The 17688-nt window shown below is 41.6% G+C and overlaps 1 protein-coding gene across 2 annotated transcripts in view; it reads left to right on the plus strand.

Annotated features, from left to right (window-relative positions):
- Positions 1–17688, plus strand: part of arfgef1 (ADP-ribosylation factor guanine nucleotide-exchange factor 1 (brefeldin A-inhibited)) — a 55350-nt gene that overhangs the window by 34763 nt on the left and 2899 nt on the right. For both annotated transcript variants that reach the window (XM_026291764.1, XM_026291762.1), the window contains 22 exons: positions 5631–5836; positions 5954–6038; positions 6179–6344; positions 6940–7091; positions 7181–7309; positions 7395–7553; positions 8138–8282; positions 8427–8517; positions 9392–9432; positions 9572–9741; positions 10222–10373; positions 11429–11601; positions 11779–11939; positions 12777–12907; positions 13104–13233; positions 13460–13595; positions 14375–14513; positions 14894–14963; positions 15189–15348; positions 15438–15577; positions 15702–15873; positions 16091–16229. In XM_026291764.1, the coding sequence (XP_026147549.1) occupies positions 5631–5836; positions 5954–6038; positions 6179–6344; positions 6940–7091; positions 7181–7309; positions 7395–7553; positions 8138–8282; positions 8427–8517; positions 9392–9432; positions 9572–9741; positions 10222–10373; positions 11429–11601; positions 11779–11939; positions 12777–12907; positions 13104–13233; positions 13460–13595; positions 14375–14513; positions 14894–14963; positions 15189–15348; positions 15438–15577; positions 15702–15873; positions 16091–16229 (3047 nt within the window). The remainder of the gene's footprint in view (positions 1–5630; positions 5837–5953; positions 6039–6178; positions 6345–6939; positions 7092–7180; positions 7310–7394; positions 7554–8137; positions 8283–8426; positions 8518–9391; positions 9433–9571; positions 9742–10221; positions 10374–11428; positions 11602–11778; positions 11940–12776; positions 12908–13103; positions 13234–13459; positions 13596–14374; positions 14514–14893; positions 14964–15188; positions 15349–15437; positions 15578–15701; positions 15874–16090; positions 16230–17688) is intronic.

Here is a 17688-nt window from a genome sequence, read left to right on the forward strand (position 1 = left end):
TATAAAGACATATTATGGTCCTAAAACATATCCTTGAGGAACTCCACAGGTTATATTAAAGGTTTTGGAGAAATTATCATCAGTTGCTACAAAAACCTCTCTTCCAGAAAAATAAAAGCAAAGCAATCTGAAACAGTTCCAGACAGCGCATATGTGCTCCCTCAGTTTATTCAAATTAATTTGGTGATTAACTGCATGAAAAGCAGCAGTAGTGTTTATTGACATCTAGATTTATTCTGATATTATCTACTACTTTAACTTTATTTAGGCTATCTCTGTACTCTGATGAGCATAGAAACCAGACTGAAACATTTCCAACACATTCCTATAAGAACTATTGAGTTGTATTTACACCACTCTCTCCAAAGTTTTACTTAAAACGGAAGAAATTGGTTTATACTTCTTTCAAACCTTGCTCAGTTTATCACTCTGGGAAATGCCCTCTGGTGTGACTAATGCTGGAAGCTTCATTACCATCACATCTGTCAGGCGACAGACCAATTACCTTTGTTGTATAGACCAGCCTGTCTCCCTATATAGCGATCTGTCAGCGTGTGTACGGCATTCTGACTTTCCTCCTTGTGAAGATCATTCAAGCTCCTTGGCAATCCTGTCTACTGGATTTACACTGAACCATTCACCATCCTCGAGGTATCTCCCAAACATGGTTTTCTGGTGCTGCGGTTGTAACTTTAGGTTTATCTTAAATCTTTTTCTCATTAAAAGTTGGTGTTGGTCTTCATGTTGCGACAGACTCTTGTCTGATCTGGTTCTTACTTAGTATTCAAACAAACACATCAAAGTGTACTGTAATGGCTACTGGACCACTGGATCTTTCCATCTACAGGATTAGCAGGCCTTTCGACCTGTCACTGTCTAAGGGTTTATTTGATAAGACTGTTATTTTGATCCAGCAGGCTAGTGACCTGAAAGAGAAGCACAGTAAGGGATTTAACCTCTGCCTCTCCCACAAACCAGCACCTTGCCAGCCACCACCACCCACAAAGGTTTTTGCAGCTATGGCAGCAAGAGGGTACAGCATAAGCTTTAAAGGCTCTTGATTTCTCGCCTCGGAGCAGCTACCAACTCACCAACAGGGTCAGTGTGCACATGCCAAGGTGTTGCAGCCTGGCAGCTCCATCAGTGAGAAATCTCATCTATCCCTCACCACCCCTGTGGTTGGTCTGCACAAAATGTCCAAGTTGGGTGACATCCAGATTGGTTATCAATGGCCTACATTGCAGTATGATATGAGAGAAGGTTTTATATGACGACATGTTCCTGCCTTCTTTCCTATCTGTTATGGTTTCTTGAGATATGAGTCACTACTGGGATAAACCATTTAGGTACAGTACTCCCACTAATGGCTGCTTTGGCCTAGAGATTGGCTAGTAGCAGGTTGTGAAGGCTTGCCAACGCCATGGTGGAGCAATTGGTGGCTTACCATCTCCATTCCAATACCTGTTCTGCCATCATCTCCTGGGTGACTGACCCTCAGGCAAGATGGAGCACTTTACCGTACCTGTGTAACAGAAGCTATACAAATTAGTCCCCCAGGTCATTAAGAAACTTGAATGTGGTCACATTGTTCACAGCTTGCCAAATCAAACTATTTCAAGACATGGTTCACCTTTTTAATAAGGCTTCTCTGAGCCCGACTATTTGGGAGAAATTTGCATCGTCATAGACTTTGTCTACCACAGCCAAAGAGGTGCAGTCCATGAGTGCGTGTCCACGGTGGCAGGAGAGAGTTTGCTGTTGTAGAATCTTTCCAGGCTGCTGGATCAGCAACCGTCTCAACCTGTCACTGGCTAATTAGAACAAAATTAATTTATTTGATGAGACTGTTACCAGCAAATCTAATGACCTGAAGAAGAAACAAGCCAGTACCGCACCACCTGGCATTTGCAGCTATGGCAGTAAGCACAGCCTAAGCTTTAAAGGCTCCAGATTTCACTCACCAGCAGGTTGCAGATGCCACTGCCACACCTACTATATACTGTATCAAACCACTCCTCCACCCAGACAGGAACCCAGCAGTTGTGAAGAGAGCTTCCTGCCCTGAGCTTTACCAGGATAGAAAGGCAGTTCCCCTTTCCTCTCAAAAGGAAAAGAAGAAAGGATTTTTGCTTCTATGCCAGTCCGTGCATTTATGGTTGCAGAGAAGCCCCTATGAATCTGTGTTCTCCGGGCACCACCCCCAACCTCTGTTTGTAAAGCTCACCCCAAGCACTTGTTATGGTTTTTTAATAAAGAGTTCATTGCTGCATCCAGACCTAACGTCAACGGTGCAGTGTCTGATTGCAGAAAAAGAAAAGACTTTTGCCACCAGACAGCACAGTTGCCTAGCTGTGCTGCTTTCAAACTTTAAGCCCCCAGGTCCTTTGGCTGTAAATGCAAAAATGGCATACATGCACAGTTCATCACGGTGTGCTTACGACTGTTGCCAGGGATCAAAAACTCACAGAGTTTTAATGGTGTAATATTTTCAGAGGCCATAGGGGAAGCTGCAAGGACTTTATAGGCTGAAATTCTGTCTGTGCAATTTGAATTGTGCCAGAAGAGGAAATTAAACTGGGCTTCTACTCACAGTATTTCTTGATTCCAAAAAAGTGTGATTTCTTACTGCTATTTTGGATATATGTTCCCTTAATTCTCATCTCCAGAAGTGCGTAATACTCACACACAATGGTTCTCTTCTGAGGTTTGCTTTTCAAGGTGTAGCTTATGAATTTCAGCAAGTGTTTTGAAACAGCACTGAACCCTGCGTGAGCCATTGGTGTCAAGGTGTTGACATATTTGGACAATTTTCTCTGATGCACTGCCAGCAGAGGGGAAGTGGATTAAGACAAACAAGTGCCATTATGCCAAATGACCATCTAGGATGGGGCCACGCCAAGACCGTTCTGATTCCCTCTTGGAATAGGACTATTTGGCTAACAAAATACATTCTCTGATTTTGAACTTTTACTGTCACAAGATTGAGTGAAGAAATTTTTCTGCCACCTTAATCTATTTTGCCAGGGGAACTCAGTCTCATTAAGAGCCTCTCTGTACCTGACAGTACTTATGGCCTCTGTAATTTCTGTCATACTGTACTTCAGGGGTTGATGACGCCAAGGGATTTCCAGCACCGGGTGTGCTTTCTACACCTTGGATGTGTGATGTTACTTTAGTCACATTTTGAGGATCTCCCCTGAAAGTGTGCTAGCTCATAACGGGAGAGCCACAGATGTGTTCACCACCAGCGTTCCATTGGGAACAGTACTAATGAGAAAATCTGTGGCAATGGATCCTTCATTGGCAGGGTGCGGGGCTATGTTTTAGCGTAGGGTTGTAAATGGCACATGGCCCTCCTGGCTTAAGTTAATGACGGTTTTCCTTGCCCTCAATCTTTTTTTGCCATATCTGAGAAAATGTCTAATCCCCTTTTCCTTGTCTAATCCCTTTTTGTTCTAATCAAGATGGACAATAGACAGCAGTGGTATATATAAACTGTCAAGATTTATATAGCACTTGCTCTGTGACATTACACAGGCTAGTCCACAAACCCATAATGTGGAGCAGGCTTCTGCTGTCATTAAACAGCTCTGCTCTGCAGAGGAAATCTTCTTTACAGCAAGTGGAGACTCAGTTACATTGTGCTGTGCCTGGTGTGCTATGTGTTTGAGCAGGCATCTGTAGATCTCTTTGCATCATTTCTAAATGCAGTGTTCTTTAGTCTGTTCTTTAAGAAATAAAGACACAGCAATGTACTGGCTAACTTATGTCCAAATCAGCTGCTTTATGGTCCCCCACAACCCGTCTCATAGCTCCAGTGCTAATAAGAGTGAGCAATGTGCAGCCGTCATCATTTCTGATAGCTCCCAATTGGGCTTTTGTACCTTGGCTGACAGAACCAGTATGGTGACTTCAGCTACCCCAACCACTGTCGTTGTACAGGGATTTAATGTGATATACTTTTGGCAGATATTTGATCCACACCCCAAGCACCTGGCTGTCTGGGCCTGACACATGAAAGGTTAAACGTGAATGAGTCAGGCCTACTGTACGTCTGAGGGTGATTAAGAAAGAAAGATGCGAGGGCCGATTCACACCTTATGTGGTCATTGTACAATGGCAGGTGGTTTGTGTTTGAAAAAATGTGTGAAACAAGAGGTATCTTTTTGTTCCAGTGTTCATTTGTAGAAGTGTTAAGCATCCTACAGGATTTACTGGACAATGTTAAGACCTTTTCCATAATTTAATCAATATCTGCCATATAGGTTTGTTTTTTTGTGTCGAAGGTTGTCAAGTTCACTTTTAGCTTCACCACACTGGAGCTGTTTGATTTCCCCTCACTTTTTACCAATGAGCACCAGAGGCGGTTTAATGCACATATGGTCTTCATGCACCCAATTGGACAGAACATAGGCTTTTAGTAGAAGTAAGCTTTTCGCATCTTAGGCTCCCACACACAGAGAGAGGGCATGCCAGCATCTTTCTCACAAGGTAATGAAGGCAATCATACTGGATTATGAAAATTGTTATTTACAGCCCCAGAATGGTCTGTGGGCTCCTTCTAGTGGGGGCATAGCCACTTCATGGGCCCTGTTTAAGGATATTTTGTTGAGGGATATCTGTACTGCTGCTAGCTTGGCATCCCCACACACATTTATTAGGATTTTCTGCCTGCACATTGCTGCATCTCCACACACAGTCTCCTTAGTGTTGTTTTTCTTAATCTGTAGCGTTGGCTTTCTTGGTTCGAAGTGTTATGTGATTCAGATCATGGAGTGAGCCACTTTTCCCATAGTGAGATACTGAACACGGTTTGAAAGAGAATGTGTCGTTGCCAGAGCGCCAGTTCTCAGAAAACTGATTGTGGTGTCTCGCAGCATTGGCTTGCCTGCATGTGTAGGACAGGTGGTAGAAACACACTGGAGAATGCCCACAGATTGTTATAAAAAGAGACGAGCCGGGCTGTGTGACTCCACTGATGGGTCTGTCCCCTGAGAGACATGGTGGTAGTGAAGCTTTCATGATTGGTCATGCCAGATGGTGCTTCCTATGGTAGAATACCTCTCTCAGTTTTCAGACAACAAAGGTTACTCTGGTAACCAAACATAAGTGTTTTCCTTTTTTTTTTTTTTTTTCATAAGAGACTTAAGAGCAGTCTTGCAGTCTACCAAGTCTGGTAGAGAAAGCACCCAGCTACAGAGATATTAATAAGTGTCTTCCTCTGTCTTCCTCAAACAGAGTTAAAATGTTTTCTAGAAAAAGGATTAAGGAATTTAGACTTTAGTGAGGACAACAGTGTGAGTCAGGTTTAAACTATCCCAGCATATATTGTTGACAAATAAAAGACCTGACTGTGACACTCTTACTTCTGAAACAGTGGAAAAACTGGATGGTGGTAAAACAAATAAGCTCTTTTACAGTGTTGTACTTTCACAGTTCTCTCCATGTGCTTTACCATCTTATGATGAGAGAAATGTTAGTTGAAGAACAATCCTGTTCTTGTTCCTGTCAGAATTGTAAGCTTGAAGGATTACCTATAGGCTGCATGAGGTGGCATAGCAACATTTTAGACTGTCTTCGTTAAGTTAACATTTCAGTTTGTTAAAACAAGACATGTTTTCCTCTCTTAGACTCAAGTGGGAGAGTTCCTTGGGGACAATGACCGCTTCAATAAAGAGGTGATGTACGCCTACGTGGATCAAATGGATTTTCAGGGCAAAGACTTTGTCTCTGCACTAAGGATGTTCCTAGAGGGATTTCGGCTCCCTGGAGAGGCCCAGAAGATTGACCGGCTCATGGAAAAATTTGCAGCAAGATATCTTGAATGCAACCAGGGGTGAGTTAATGGTCTCTGCCTGGAAGATTCTAACTATGGAAACATCTGGATTTGATTCTGTGTGGGGCGTACAGGGCAAGCTGTTTTAGTCATCTTCTCTCCGTTTCATTTTTCTAGGCAAACCCTCTTTGCCAGTGCTGACACTGCATACGTCCTTGCCTACTCAATCATTATGTTGACAACAGACCTTCACAGTCCGCAGGTAAGCACTCTACCTCAGTGAGGCAGCAGCCTTTGGGAATGTGTTTTGACAGCATTCATTTCCTCAAATATGAGTGCAACATAAATCACAGGGACTGCATAAGCAGCTGTTGACCCATATCCTATTTGTTGTCTGTAAAGGTGAAGAATAAAATGACAAAAGAGCAATACATCAAGATGAACCGTGGCATCAACGACAGCAAAGACCTGCCTGAGGAATATCTCTCAGCTATATACAATGAGATTGCAGGGAAAAAGATTGCCATGAAGGAAACAAAGGAGCTCACCATGAAATCCAGCAAACAGAGTGAGTCGTACTGCCATGGGCTATCTCAAAGATGTGTTGGCTACTAAAAGTCCAGTTATTATCCAGAGCCATTTACCTGATATTTATGTTTCTGTCATGGATGATTTTGGGTGACACTTAAAACTATCAGATTAAACTTTTGCTGCGGGTTGGTCAGTACGTCACTGCTTGAGTCATTGGTCAGGTTGAGGCTCAGCAACATTATGTGGCAGTAAAATGAAATGAGCTGATGACCTGAATGTACTGGACCAGATTGTCACATCAATGTCTTTTCCTTCACTGATAGCAACAACATATTACAGGACAACAATGCCAAGATTCATCTGGGTTAAACTGTGAAAGTGGGGTTCTGGGAGAATGAGGAATTATTTTCACATATAAATTGTCCAGACCTTAACCTCCTTAAAAAAAAAAAAACAGTGGTCATTACCACCACAAGATCTCGACTGAAACTTAATACAACTCTAAATGGAAATAAATGTTGTGATGTCACATAGGTTGTTGAAATAATGCCACAGCAAATTCAGCCTGTAATCCAAGTCAAAGGTGGTCCACAAAGTGTTAGTGTGTGTGACTGGTGCTGATTCTTGCTCAGGTGTGGCCAGTGAGAAGCAAAGGCGTCTGCTGTACAATGTGGAGATGGAGCAGATGGCTAAGACAGCTAAAGCCTTGATGGAGGCTGTCAGCCACGTCCAGGCTCCTTTCACCAGTGCCACACATCTGGAGCACGTCAGGCCCATGTTCAAGGTAACACAAGCAGACAGGCTGATGCAATGTGATGCATATTCACAGCGGCACACACAAATTGGACAACTCATCCCACTATTGTTCCTCAGCTGGCATGGACACCCTTCCTGGCTGCTTTCAGTGTGGGCCTTCAGGACTGTGATGACACTGAGGTGGCTTCACTGTGTCTTGAAGGGATCCGGTGCGCCATCAGGATAGCTTGCATCTTCTCCATACAGGTACTGCTGTCAGAACCGGTGGATTATTGTCTCTCACCTGGCAGTAATTTGACTCACTGTTTTGTCTTTTTTGTCTGTCTAACAGTTGGAAAGGGATGCATATGTGCAGGCTTTGGCAAGGTTCACCCTGCTGACAGCCAGCTCTGGCATTGCAGAAATGAAGCAGAAGAATATTGACACCATCAAGACCCTGATCACTGTGGCCCACACAGATGGAAACTACCTGGGCAACTCCTGGCATGAGGTCTGTTATTTTCGTTTTATTTGAAATTATATGCAGTTTTACCTGCTGTACAGTATCTCCTCACCGTGTTCTGTACTAGGTTACCTCACCTGATCTTTCTTGCTATTGTCTCACTTCTTTGATTCAATGAGCCACAATAGGCATTCATGAGGGATGTTGCTAGGCATTACATGAAAAGAAATATAACACAGTCTCTTGTGAGTATTTAATTTAAAAAGATCTCAAAATACACCATTAATAAAATCACCAGTAAATGTAACGATAAATGTAAACGTGAGTAAATACAGTATCTTGTTTTTTTTTTTCTTAAAAACAAGTACAACGTTCAAACTACATATAAAAATGATTGAAACACCGACCACAGTTACTAGTAAGGCTTCAAATTATTTTCAGAGAGTGGACTCATATTGCACTTAACCATTCACGTCTTTTTGTTGGACATTGAGGTGATTGGGTATGTTGGCCTGCTTTGTCATTGACTTCCTCATTTTTTCTCTCTTGTTCAAGATTCTTTAGGATTCTACACCATTTTGCACATTTTATAACATTTCAGTGTCTTTAAATATGTCTGTGTCTCTCCCCAGATCATGAAGTGCATCAGCCAGCTTGAGCTGGCTCAACTGATCGGCACGGGAGTGAAGGCACGCTACATCTCAGGGACTGTGCGGGGCAAAGAGGGCTTTGTTGCAAGTACCAAGGAGCAGAACAATGACGAGTACCTGGGCCTAGGTCAACAGCAATTTATAAATACCTGATACATATAAAGTCCTATTGTTTTCAGTGGAGCTGTGCTTTTAATAGATTGGTGTTGTTAAATATGCTCATTAAAGATATTTATTTTCATGTTTGAATCCTCTGTGGTTTGCTTTGTAGTTGGAGGGACTGTGGACCGTAAGCAGATTGCCAGTATTCAGGAGTCCATTGGAGAAACCAGCTCTCAAAGTGTGGTGGTGGCTGTGGACAGGTAGTGGATTCACCATGAGTAGAAATATATCAGAAGAATTTAGGCTCAGGTGTGGCCTGGTGGAGCAGTGCTTAGCACTGCTGTCTCACAACAAGAAGGTTCTGGGGTTGAATCCTGTTTAAAACCGGGGCCTTTCTTTGTGAAGTTCTTCCCGTGCTTGTGTGTGTTTTCTCTGGGTCCTCGAGCTTTTTCCCACAGTCCAACTACAAACAGTTGGGACTTAGGTTAATTGGTGACTCTAAATTGACCGTAGGTGTGAATGAGAGTTTGAGTCTTTTCCTGTCTCTGTGTGTCAATCCTGTGATAGACAAGGGATCTTTGAGGGGTGAATCCTCTCAACCAGTTTCAACTGGGACTGGCTCCAGCCCACCACAACCCTGAGCTGGACTAAGCAGTATAGAGAACGCATGTATTAAATAATGAATTTGGTCAGAGTTGCTTTGGATGATCTCCCATGTCATTTTAACCTTGTTACTCTATATACTCTATATTTGAATAAATCATTATGTTGACATCAGTTATTCGTACAAACTGGGACAATAGAGACACAGTGTTTCTTCCATCCATCCATTATCTACCCGCTTATTCCTAACCATGGTTATGGGGATCTGCTGGAGCCTACAATGTTACACAAAACTTCAAAATCTATATTATACAATGAGATTGTTTTCTTATCACAAAGGTAATAGACTAAAACACATTCAGTGTTTATTCAGATCTGCTCACAACATGTTGGCACTTTAATGGGATCTTTCTTTTTGCACCAGTCCTCATTTACATCCTCTTGTTTTCTCTGTTTTTGACAGAAATGTTCTCTTAAAATGTGCAAATAAAATGCATCTATTACAGTTACTGTCATGTTTCTCTGCTTTAGGATATTCACAGGTTCTACCAGACTGGATGGTAATGCAATAGGTGAGTCTAACTGATCTACCTACAAAACATATTCCTACTCCTGCGAGGACTCCCTAAGCATTTTGAACCATTATGAGTCACCTTGTTAATGCAAGTACTTTTCCTGTAATTATCAACAACATCTTCTGTCTTTTGTCAGTCGATTTTGTGCGCTGGTTGTGTGCTGTGTCCATGGATGAGCTGGCATCACCCACACACCCACGCATGTTCAGCCTGCAGAAAATAGTAGAGATCTCCTACTACAACATGGGGCGCATTAGGCTGCAGTGGTCCAGGATCTGGGAGGTTATTGGAGACCACTTCAACAAGGTGAGTCATGGTTGGTTGGAAACCATGAAGCAAAAGCAGGCACTTAATTTTCCCCAGCATAGAAAGCACTAATTGAACTGTGGTGACAGGTTTTCTACTTCTCCTACCTTTTGTTTTTGTCTTTTATGATTTCAGTCACTGATAAACAAGAATTGTTGCCAGAAAAGCTTCTGGCATTTTGCTATTCAAGCGAGACTGCTTCTCACTGAGTAGCTGCAAACAAAGTTTGGCACATGTAAAATTAACTCCTCAAAAATAATTTATTATGTTGGAAAGTGGATTTTAAAATATATTTTTTTGAACTGCTGGAACTGTTTCTTCTGTATACTGTACGGTGTTTGTTTTTCAGGTGCACACCTTACTGAGGGAATCATTTGTTCATAATAAGCTTCACTCGACATTTTAAGAAAATAGTCATGAAAAACTATCAGATGTTTAAAAAACTGTGGTGTCTCTGAAATATTTTTCACTTCTGTGCAGGTTGGCTGTAATTCCAATGAGGATGTGGCAATTTTTGCAGTGGACTCACTCAGGCAGTTGTCCATGAAGTTTTTGGAGAAGGGGGAGCTGGCTAACTTCAGGTTCCAGAAAGACTTTCTGAGGCCCTTTGAGCACATTATGAAAAAGAACAGGTAAAAAATAAATAAATAATATATATTTAAAAAAAAAAATATATATATATATATATCTATACTCACAAGTATATTTATATGTGTGAGTGTTCATGTTAGTCTTATGTAAATCTTTAATGCTGATGGTTCATTCACAAGGCCTGTATTGTGGCTGTGAGAGGTTACCATTTCTGAGCAGCTTCTCACACGGCTGCATTCACACACTGGTTCAAGTCACGGCCCCCTCCCCCCTTCAACCCCTGTAGCAGCCTTCTGCCTCATCTGTTCTTCCTTTTCATTCGTTCTGTGCTTCTGTCGCTCTGTTTTCTGGTAGTGACTAAGCAGCAGGCCAACATTTCAGCTGACATGTATAACCCTCTCTGTATTATCTGTGTATTGATCAAAAATCTTTTTGTCCTTGTTTGGTCCAAATCCGCCCTGAGTGAAATTTAAAGGGCTATCACTGATAGATGAGTTTGAGATTTTGTGGGTGTAGTAATCATCTTTGTGCAGAATGTCGAAACACAAGCTGTTTTAGTGCAGCACACCTTTGATGTGAAAGAGGACTAGCAGTTTAAGTATAAATCCACCCACAGATTGAACAGGTTGAGCAGATGGCAGGCAGCCATATAAACCCTGCAGCGCAGTGTGTCCATTAGATTCACTCAGGCTGCCCTCCTCTGTGTTGGTGTGTGCGTAATGCTAAGTGGAGGCAGAGCTTTTCTCTCATTCATAACTACTGAGTGCTGAGCAATTAGGAATGCTCTTTCCTATGGCAACATTTGCTTTAAAACCCTGTCATGCTGAGTCTAGCTGGTGCTGGAATAATGATTCTGCCTGAAAATTAGACTGAGAATGTTATAAAGAGCTTTTAAAGCTAATGGATGTCAATGAGGAGATGAATTTAGTTCTTTTTCATTTTTTGGCCCTTATGATTCTTACTTTACTTTCCTTACTTTCCCTTTCTCCTCATCGATTTCTCTTCACTTTCTATCCACTCCTCTTTCTCAGTGTTTGAGCTGTTTGTTTCCATCCCTCTCCGTCTTCCAATGAATTCTTCCCTGTCTTTTCGCCAGGTCTCCTACCATCAGAGACATGGTCGTACGCTGTATTGCCCAGATGGTTAACTCCCAGGCAGCAAACATCCGTTCAGGCTGGAAAAACATCTTTTCTGTCTTCCACCTGGCTGCCTCAGACCAGGATGAGAGTATTGTAGAGCTGGCTTTCCAGACCACTGGCCATATTGTCAGTAAGTCCAACACACACACACACGGAAAGAAAAAAAAATTTAATTGTAACCTTCGTAATTTCCATTCATCTTGATCTCATAGACCTACTCTTTTTATCTTTCACCTTCATCTATCTCTATCTCCCCTGACCCACCCCTCTATTACTCTTTCTTAAACCCCTTCTGTCCATCTCTTAGCGAATGTATTTGAAAAGCACTTTGCAGCCACCATCGACTCCTTCCAGGATGCCGTTAAGTGTCTATCAGAGTTTGCCTGTAATGCCTCCTTCCCAGACACCAGCATGGAAGCCATCCGCCTCATCCGACACTGTGCCAAATACGTCTCAGAGAGGCCGCAGGTCAATATCAGACCAGTTTATTTCTTTCTTTAAAGATGCCGTGTGCGGGGCGGCTGTGGGTCAGGAGGTAGAGTGGGTTGTCCACCAATCACAGGGTTGGCGGTTCGATCCCTGGCTCCTCTGGTCCACATGTCGAAGTGTCCTTGGGCAAGACACTGAACCCCATGTTCCTCCCGGTGGCAAGGCCAGCTCCGCCGCCATCTTTGTGTGACTGTGTGAATGGGTGAGCGAGAGGTAAAAATTGTAAAGCGCTTTGTCCGTTAAGGTAGAAAAGTGCTAAGTGCAGACCATTTATCATTTTACCATGTGCATTGTCTTCATTCATTGTCTGGAATAAAGCTCAACTGTGACTCAATTGTGCCTCAGTTTAGAAAGAACATGAATAAAGTTGGTTTGTTGAAGCAATGGCCATGATAGGAACAAGAATAATATAGAGTCTGTAGCTTTTATTCAACACAATGCACCAAAACAATGCATTTAAAACAACAAAATACATGAAAATATTGAACATAAAGTTCCATCTTCTTAATATATAAAGACACACAGACTAATATTTCATGCCTCAATTTCGTTATAGGTTAAATTTTTGGGAAAATGTGCAGCACTGTGCATCAAAATGTGCCTTGTGCCCAATAGTACAGCTTTGGCATCCTACTGTAAACATTGTCTCATCCTTGACATCATAAACAGGGATCATCTCTGCATCAGGATAGCGTGAATGAGAGAGTGCATATAGTGCACATACAGTATGTATGTAAAACTGTATTTTTGTAGGAGGTTTACGTCTCTTCTGAAGCAGAAATGGTAAAGTGATGAATGTGTCTCTCTCTCTGGCAGGCATTCAAAGACTACACCAGTGATGACATGAATGTAGCGCCTGAAGACCGTGTGTGGGTGCGGGGATGGTTCCCCATTCTCTTTGAGCTCTCCTGCATCATCAACAGGTGTAAACTGGATGTCAGGACCAGGTATGCCGGATTCATCATCAGCCTGCAATTTCTATGTTTAAAGTGTGTGTGTTATAAAGCCCATAAATCTACACATAAGTGTAAGCAAGTTAAAGTTAGTTCCATAGAAAAAGATTCAGTGCTTGTTCTCAAAAAAATAAAAGCAAATGTCAGCTGTGGCACCAGGCATGAATCTGGGTGTTTGTGCATTTCCCAGGGGGCTGACAGTGATGTTTGAAGTCATGAAGACCTATGGACACACCTTTGAAAAACACTGGTGGCAAGACCTGTTCAGAATTGTCTTCAGGATCTTTGACAACATGAAGTTGCCTGAGCAACAAACAGAGGTATATGGGAAGTCTTTCATCCTCAACAGCTGTTTTGCCTCCTGTATTTTAATTAAGTGTATTGACTCTTTTCTTTGGTGGAAATTGAGGGGAACATGTTGATGTGTGGACTTAATCAAACGCCCTAAAACATCAGAATACAGTCTTTAACCCTTCACTATACTGTAGTTTTTGTTCTCATGTGGAATGTAAAAAAAATCTCACTGGGTTTGTGTTGTGCACCCAGAAAGCAGAATGGATGACCACCACCTGCAACCATGCACTTTATGCCATCTGCGATGTCTTCACCCAGTACTTTGAGTGCCTCAGTGACGTCCTGCTGGATGACATTCTGGCTCAGCTCTACTGGTGTGTGCAGCAAGGTCAGTACAATAACCCCTTTTCTCTCTCTTCCTATTTCTCCTTTAATACATCAGTAAATTCAGGATTGCCAGGGTCTTGTTGCTGACATTTAGTTATTATTCAGTTATTGTTAGAGTCCAAATGGCAGACAAAGTGAACTGATGGTGATATCTGTGCTGGTTTGAGAGTGCTAAACAATAAAATGCATAATGCACATGTAACGGTTCATATTTTTTTGGCAGGTGTTTCTTTCATGTATCACTAGCAGTAATGTTGAACTGGGAATGGCTACAGTGACAGAAATTGGATTTTGCATTGGAGCTTTTAAAGGCTGCAGCAGTGCTGGCCCACCACTTTATAAAAGGATCAAAGCTAAGCAAATGATAAATCAATACATAAATGTCTCTCTGGTGTGCGTCAGTTTTCTTGTTAGATATGTTCGAAGAAATCATCAGGGTAATTTTGTCAACCTGCACTTATAAAGGCCTTAATGGCTGAAATGCATAGGCATCGCATGTTGTTTAATATTTTTGAATAGCCACGAAATATAAAAGTCTTTTTAAATTGGTTCCCTTCTTGTGTGGTTCAAATTCCAGTTTTCAGAAATACCAATCAATGAATGTTGATAGTGTTTTGTGGTTCTTTATTGGAAAATAAATAGAAAGGACAGATCTCAGCAGACTTAGTATTTTCCTTTTGGGGAAACTCATATCTCATATCTTATGTATCAATATATCATACCTTTTTTGACACTGCTGTCAACCCTTCATCCTCCTCTTCATCTTCTGTGTGTCTGTAGATAACGAGCAGCTTGCCCGTTCAGGCACCAACTGTCTAGAGAATGTGGTCATCCTTAATGGAGAGAAGTTTTCCCCAGAGACCTGGGACAAGACTTGCAACTGCATGCTGGACATCTTTAAGACCACCATCCCACATGCGTAAGAGGCTGCTTTTACTGCAGAATGCTCTCCTCTTTGAAGTCAGGAAATCAGCCATGCTTTTTAATTTTCATATAAGTAAAGACTTAGTATCTAATGCTGTTCAGAGGAACAGTGGCAGATGAATTTACATGAGAATAGAGAATATTCTTATCGTTGTATAATTTTCAATTTGCAATTGATTTATTATGTAAATTGATTCTGGAAATACAAACCTAAGAGATTCTGAGAAAGTGCCAGTGATAATCAACAGAGATGTTTAAATTCATGGGTTGTCTAGCTCTGGGAATTTATTGTTGTAGAAGTTTGTTTTTTTTTTTTTGTTTGTTTGTTTTTTTGTCATGATGATTTATTAAATACATGCTCTTTGCATTTCTCAGGCTGTTAACGTGGAGACCATCAGGAGCAGAGGGAGACAACTTAACGCAGAGTCTGTCAGACAAACAGCTGGTTAGGAAAAGCAGTATTTTTAGATTTTGCATGGCTGCTTACTTTACATGTGTCATTTTGTTTTTGTTTTGATGTGTTTTTTTTTCTTTACTTACACACTATATTGTATTATAAAGTATTTATTTTCCATGTTTCACAAAATAACTTATTTACCTGTACTATCAGGTATTTTTTTTAAGTCGTGCATTTACTGGAAAGCAGTAACTGCTCTCACTTTGCTCTCAGGACTCCGTTTCCCAGAAGTCAGTGGACATTGAGTCCCGCTCCGATGACCAGCATTCCATCAGCAGCGCTGATAGGGTTGCCATGGAGAACCGTCGGCATAGTCAGTACAGCTCAGCCTCAGGCATGTGTGACGACGGCACCAGGAACAGGAACCCAACAAGTAAACGTGTTGCTTTACTCAGAGAGAGACTACTACTACTGTTTTTGTCTGAGTGTGTTCTGATGCAGGTTTAACTGTTTGTTCCACAGAGGTCCAGGAGCAGCGCTTATTCTCAGCTCTGCTGATAAAGTGTGTCGTGCAGCTGGAGCTTATCCAGACAATTGATAACATCGTGTTTTTTCCTGCCACCAGTAAAAAGGAAGATGCTGAAAACTTTGCAGCTGCTCAGGTACAAATAGCTGATCACAAGTCAGTGATTAAGATTTCTTGCAGGATCTTAATCACGTTTAAAGTATTTTTTATTTCAGCGCAGTGTGATTTATGATAAAATGTCATGTGTCATCTCTTTGAAGCGTGACGCTGTATATGCAGTAGAAGTCCCTGTGGAGACCCAGGATCAGGGGATGTATCGCTACTTGACCTCTGAGCAACTCTTCAAGCTGCTGGACTGCCTGCTGGAGTCACATTGCTTCGCTAAGGCTTTCAACTCCAACAACGAGCAGAGAACCTTGCTGTGGAAAGCAGGTAGGGCAACACACCACTCTGCATTTGGTTGCTTATTTTTAGTCTATCACGTGAATTCAAAGAAAATGGATATGAGCTGGATTGTGATGAACATTGTACCTCAGGTTGTGTTTCTTCTGGGAGTACTCTGCAAATGAAGTATCACAAAAAACAACAGAAAGAAAGAGAATGGCTGTGACTGTAACTGTGTGTCTGTGTCTGTATATGTGTGTTAAAGGTTTCAAAGGAAAGTCAAAGCCCAATCTGTTGAAGCAGGAGACCAGCAGTTTGGCTTGTGGCCTACGCATCCTGTTCCGTATGTACACAGATGAGAGCCGCAAAGATGCCTGGGAGGAGGTCCAGAGACGACTTCTTAAGTAAGGAACCGAATATGTAACATATTCATCACCTCTGATTCTTCCAAGTAGTCAGTGGGTGTAAGAATGACGCTCATTCAGTTACCTTCACTTGATGCTAAATACATCTATCCCAAAGCTGATTACTACATTTAACTTCTGGTCACAAAGCTGCTCACAAACAAACATCTGTAGTACACAGGGATGCATTTTTAGGAAACTGAAAAAGTTAAATTACTGATCTCTGTAATGGTTTGGCTCATTTTCTTGGCACAACTGATACCGTCTGTATTTCTTTACAGCCCCTCTTTGCTTTTTACAGATTATAAACATATGTTTACATGTCACATTTGGTACTGTATTTTTTATTTCTACATATGCCTGGAAATGTTTTGACAGGATTCCAAAACTAATTGGTGCACTGGTTAGGAATTTGCAGTCGAAAGATGCTGAATACATTCAACACTCCTTTAAACCTTTAACTTGTCCACACTGGTGGACATGTAGACAGTCTGGTTAAGTAAGTGGACTTGTACCTAGAATAGACATATATGGTAGTTTTGGGCCTGATTAGGATTTCAAATGTTTTATCTTCCCCATTTTCGTTTTATTTTTAACCTTTAAATGTCTTAAAGAAATTAAAATGAATATATACATATACATTTGTTACATAGGACTGTCATTGTCAGACATCTCTCACACATCCACCATTGCTCTAATATGAGTATAAAGAAGTTTCACTTCTCTGTGCAGAAGCCTCAATACTGAGAGAAGTGGAAGGGAAGGTTGTTTTAATGTCACTATCTACGCTCAGTTATACAAAGGCACAGCATGTGCACAGCTCAGGAGTCTGAAATGATGTCATGGCGCAGTATAGATCCAAAGGAATCAGCACACTGATGCTCCATTGTTCAGTCAGCACTCCTGTCATTGCTGCATCTTTATTCAGCACCGCACAAGCAGCCATCAACCAGTTTGTTTTCCTACCCTATCCTCACATCGATGATATCAAGATAAAGCAGAACATTGCCAATCTCTCTGACTTTCATTATCACAGGGAATATATACAGGAAGGGTGGTGCCTGCATACGACAGGAAATCTTAATTCACTGAGACATTAGGTTGTTGTATGTCATTAAGTCTGTATTTTGTGTTCTTCTCTCTCAGACACACCTCATGCAGGCGCACATGCTTACACACGTTTGATTTTGACTTAGATTAATTCACTTCCTAGAGACCTACTCTAACCTCAGCCATAACCACTACTTTCCTACCTCTAACCTTAAACAAAGTCATCACTCTTAATGTTAATCGTCTACATTTTGGGGGCTTCTTTTTTGTGCCCAGACAGACATCGAGTCTCCTCAGTATAAATATGTAAACAGATTTAGGTCCGTGCTGCACGAGTAATATCAGCCCACACACACTGGCCGACCTTTGCTTACCACAAGCCATGTACAGCACACATGGAAGTTTGATT

The sequence above is a fragment of the Mastacembelus armatus genome, chromosome 20 (genome assembly GCF_900324485.2).
Source record: "Mastacembelus armatus chromosome 20, fMasArm1.2, whole genome shotgun sequence".
Classification (NCBI taxonomy): Eukaryota; Metazoa; Chordata; class Actinopteri; order Synbranchiformes; family Mastacembelidae; genus Mastacembelus; species Mastacembelus armatus.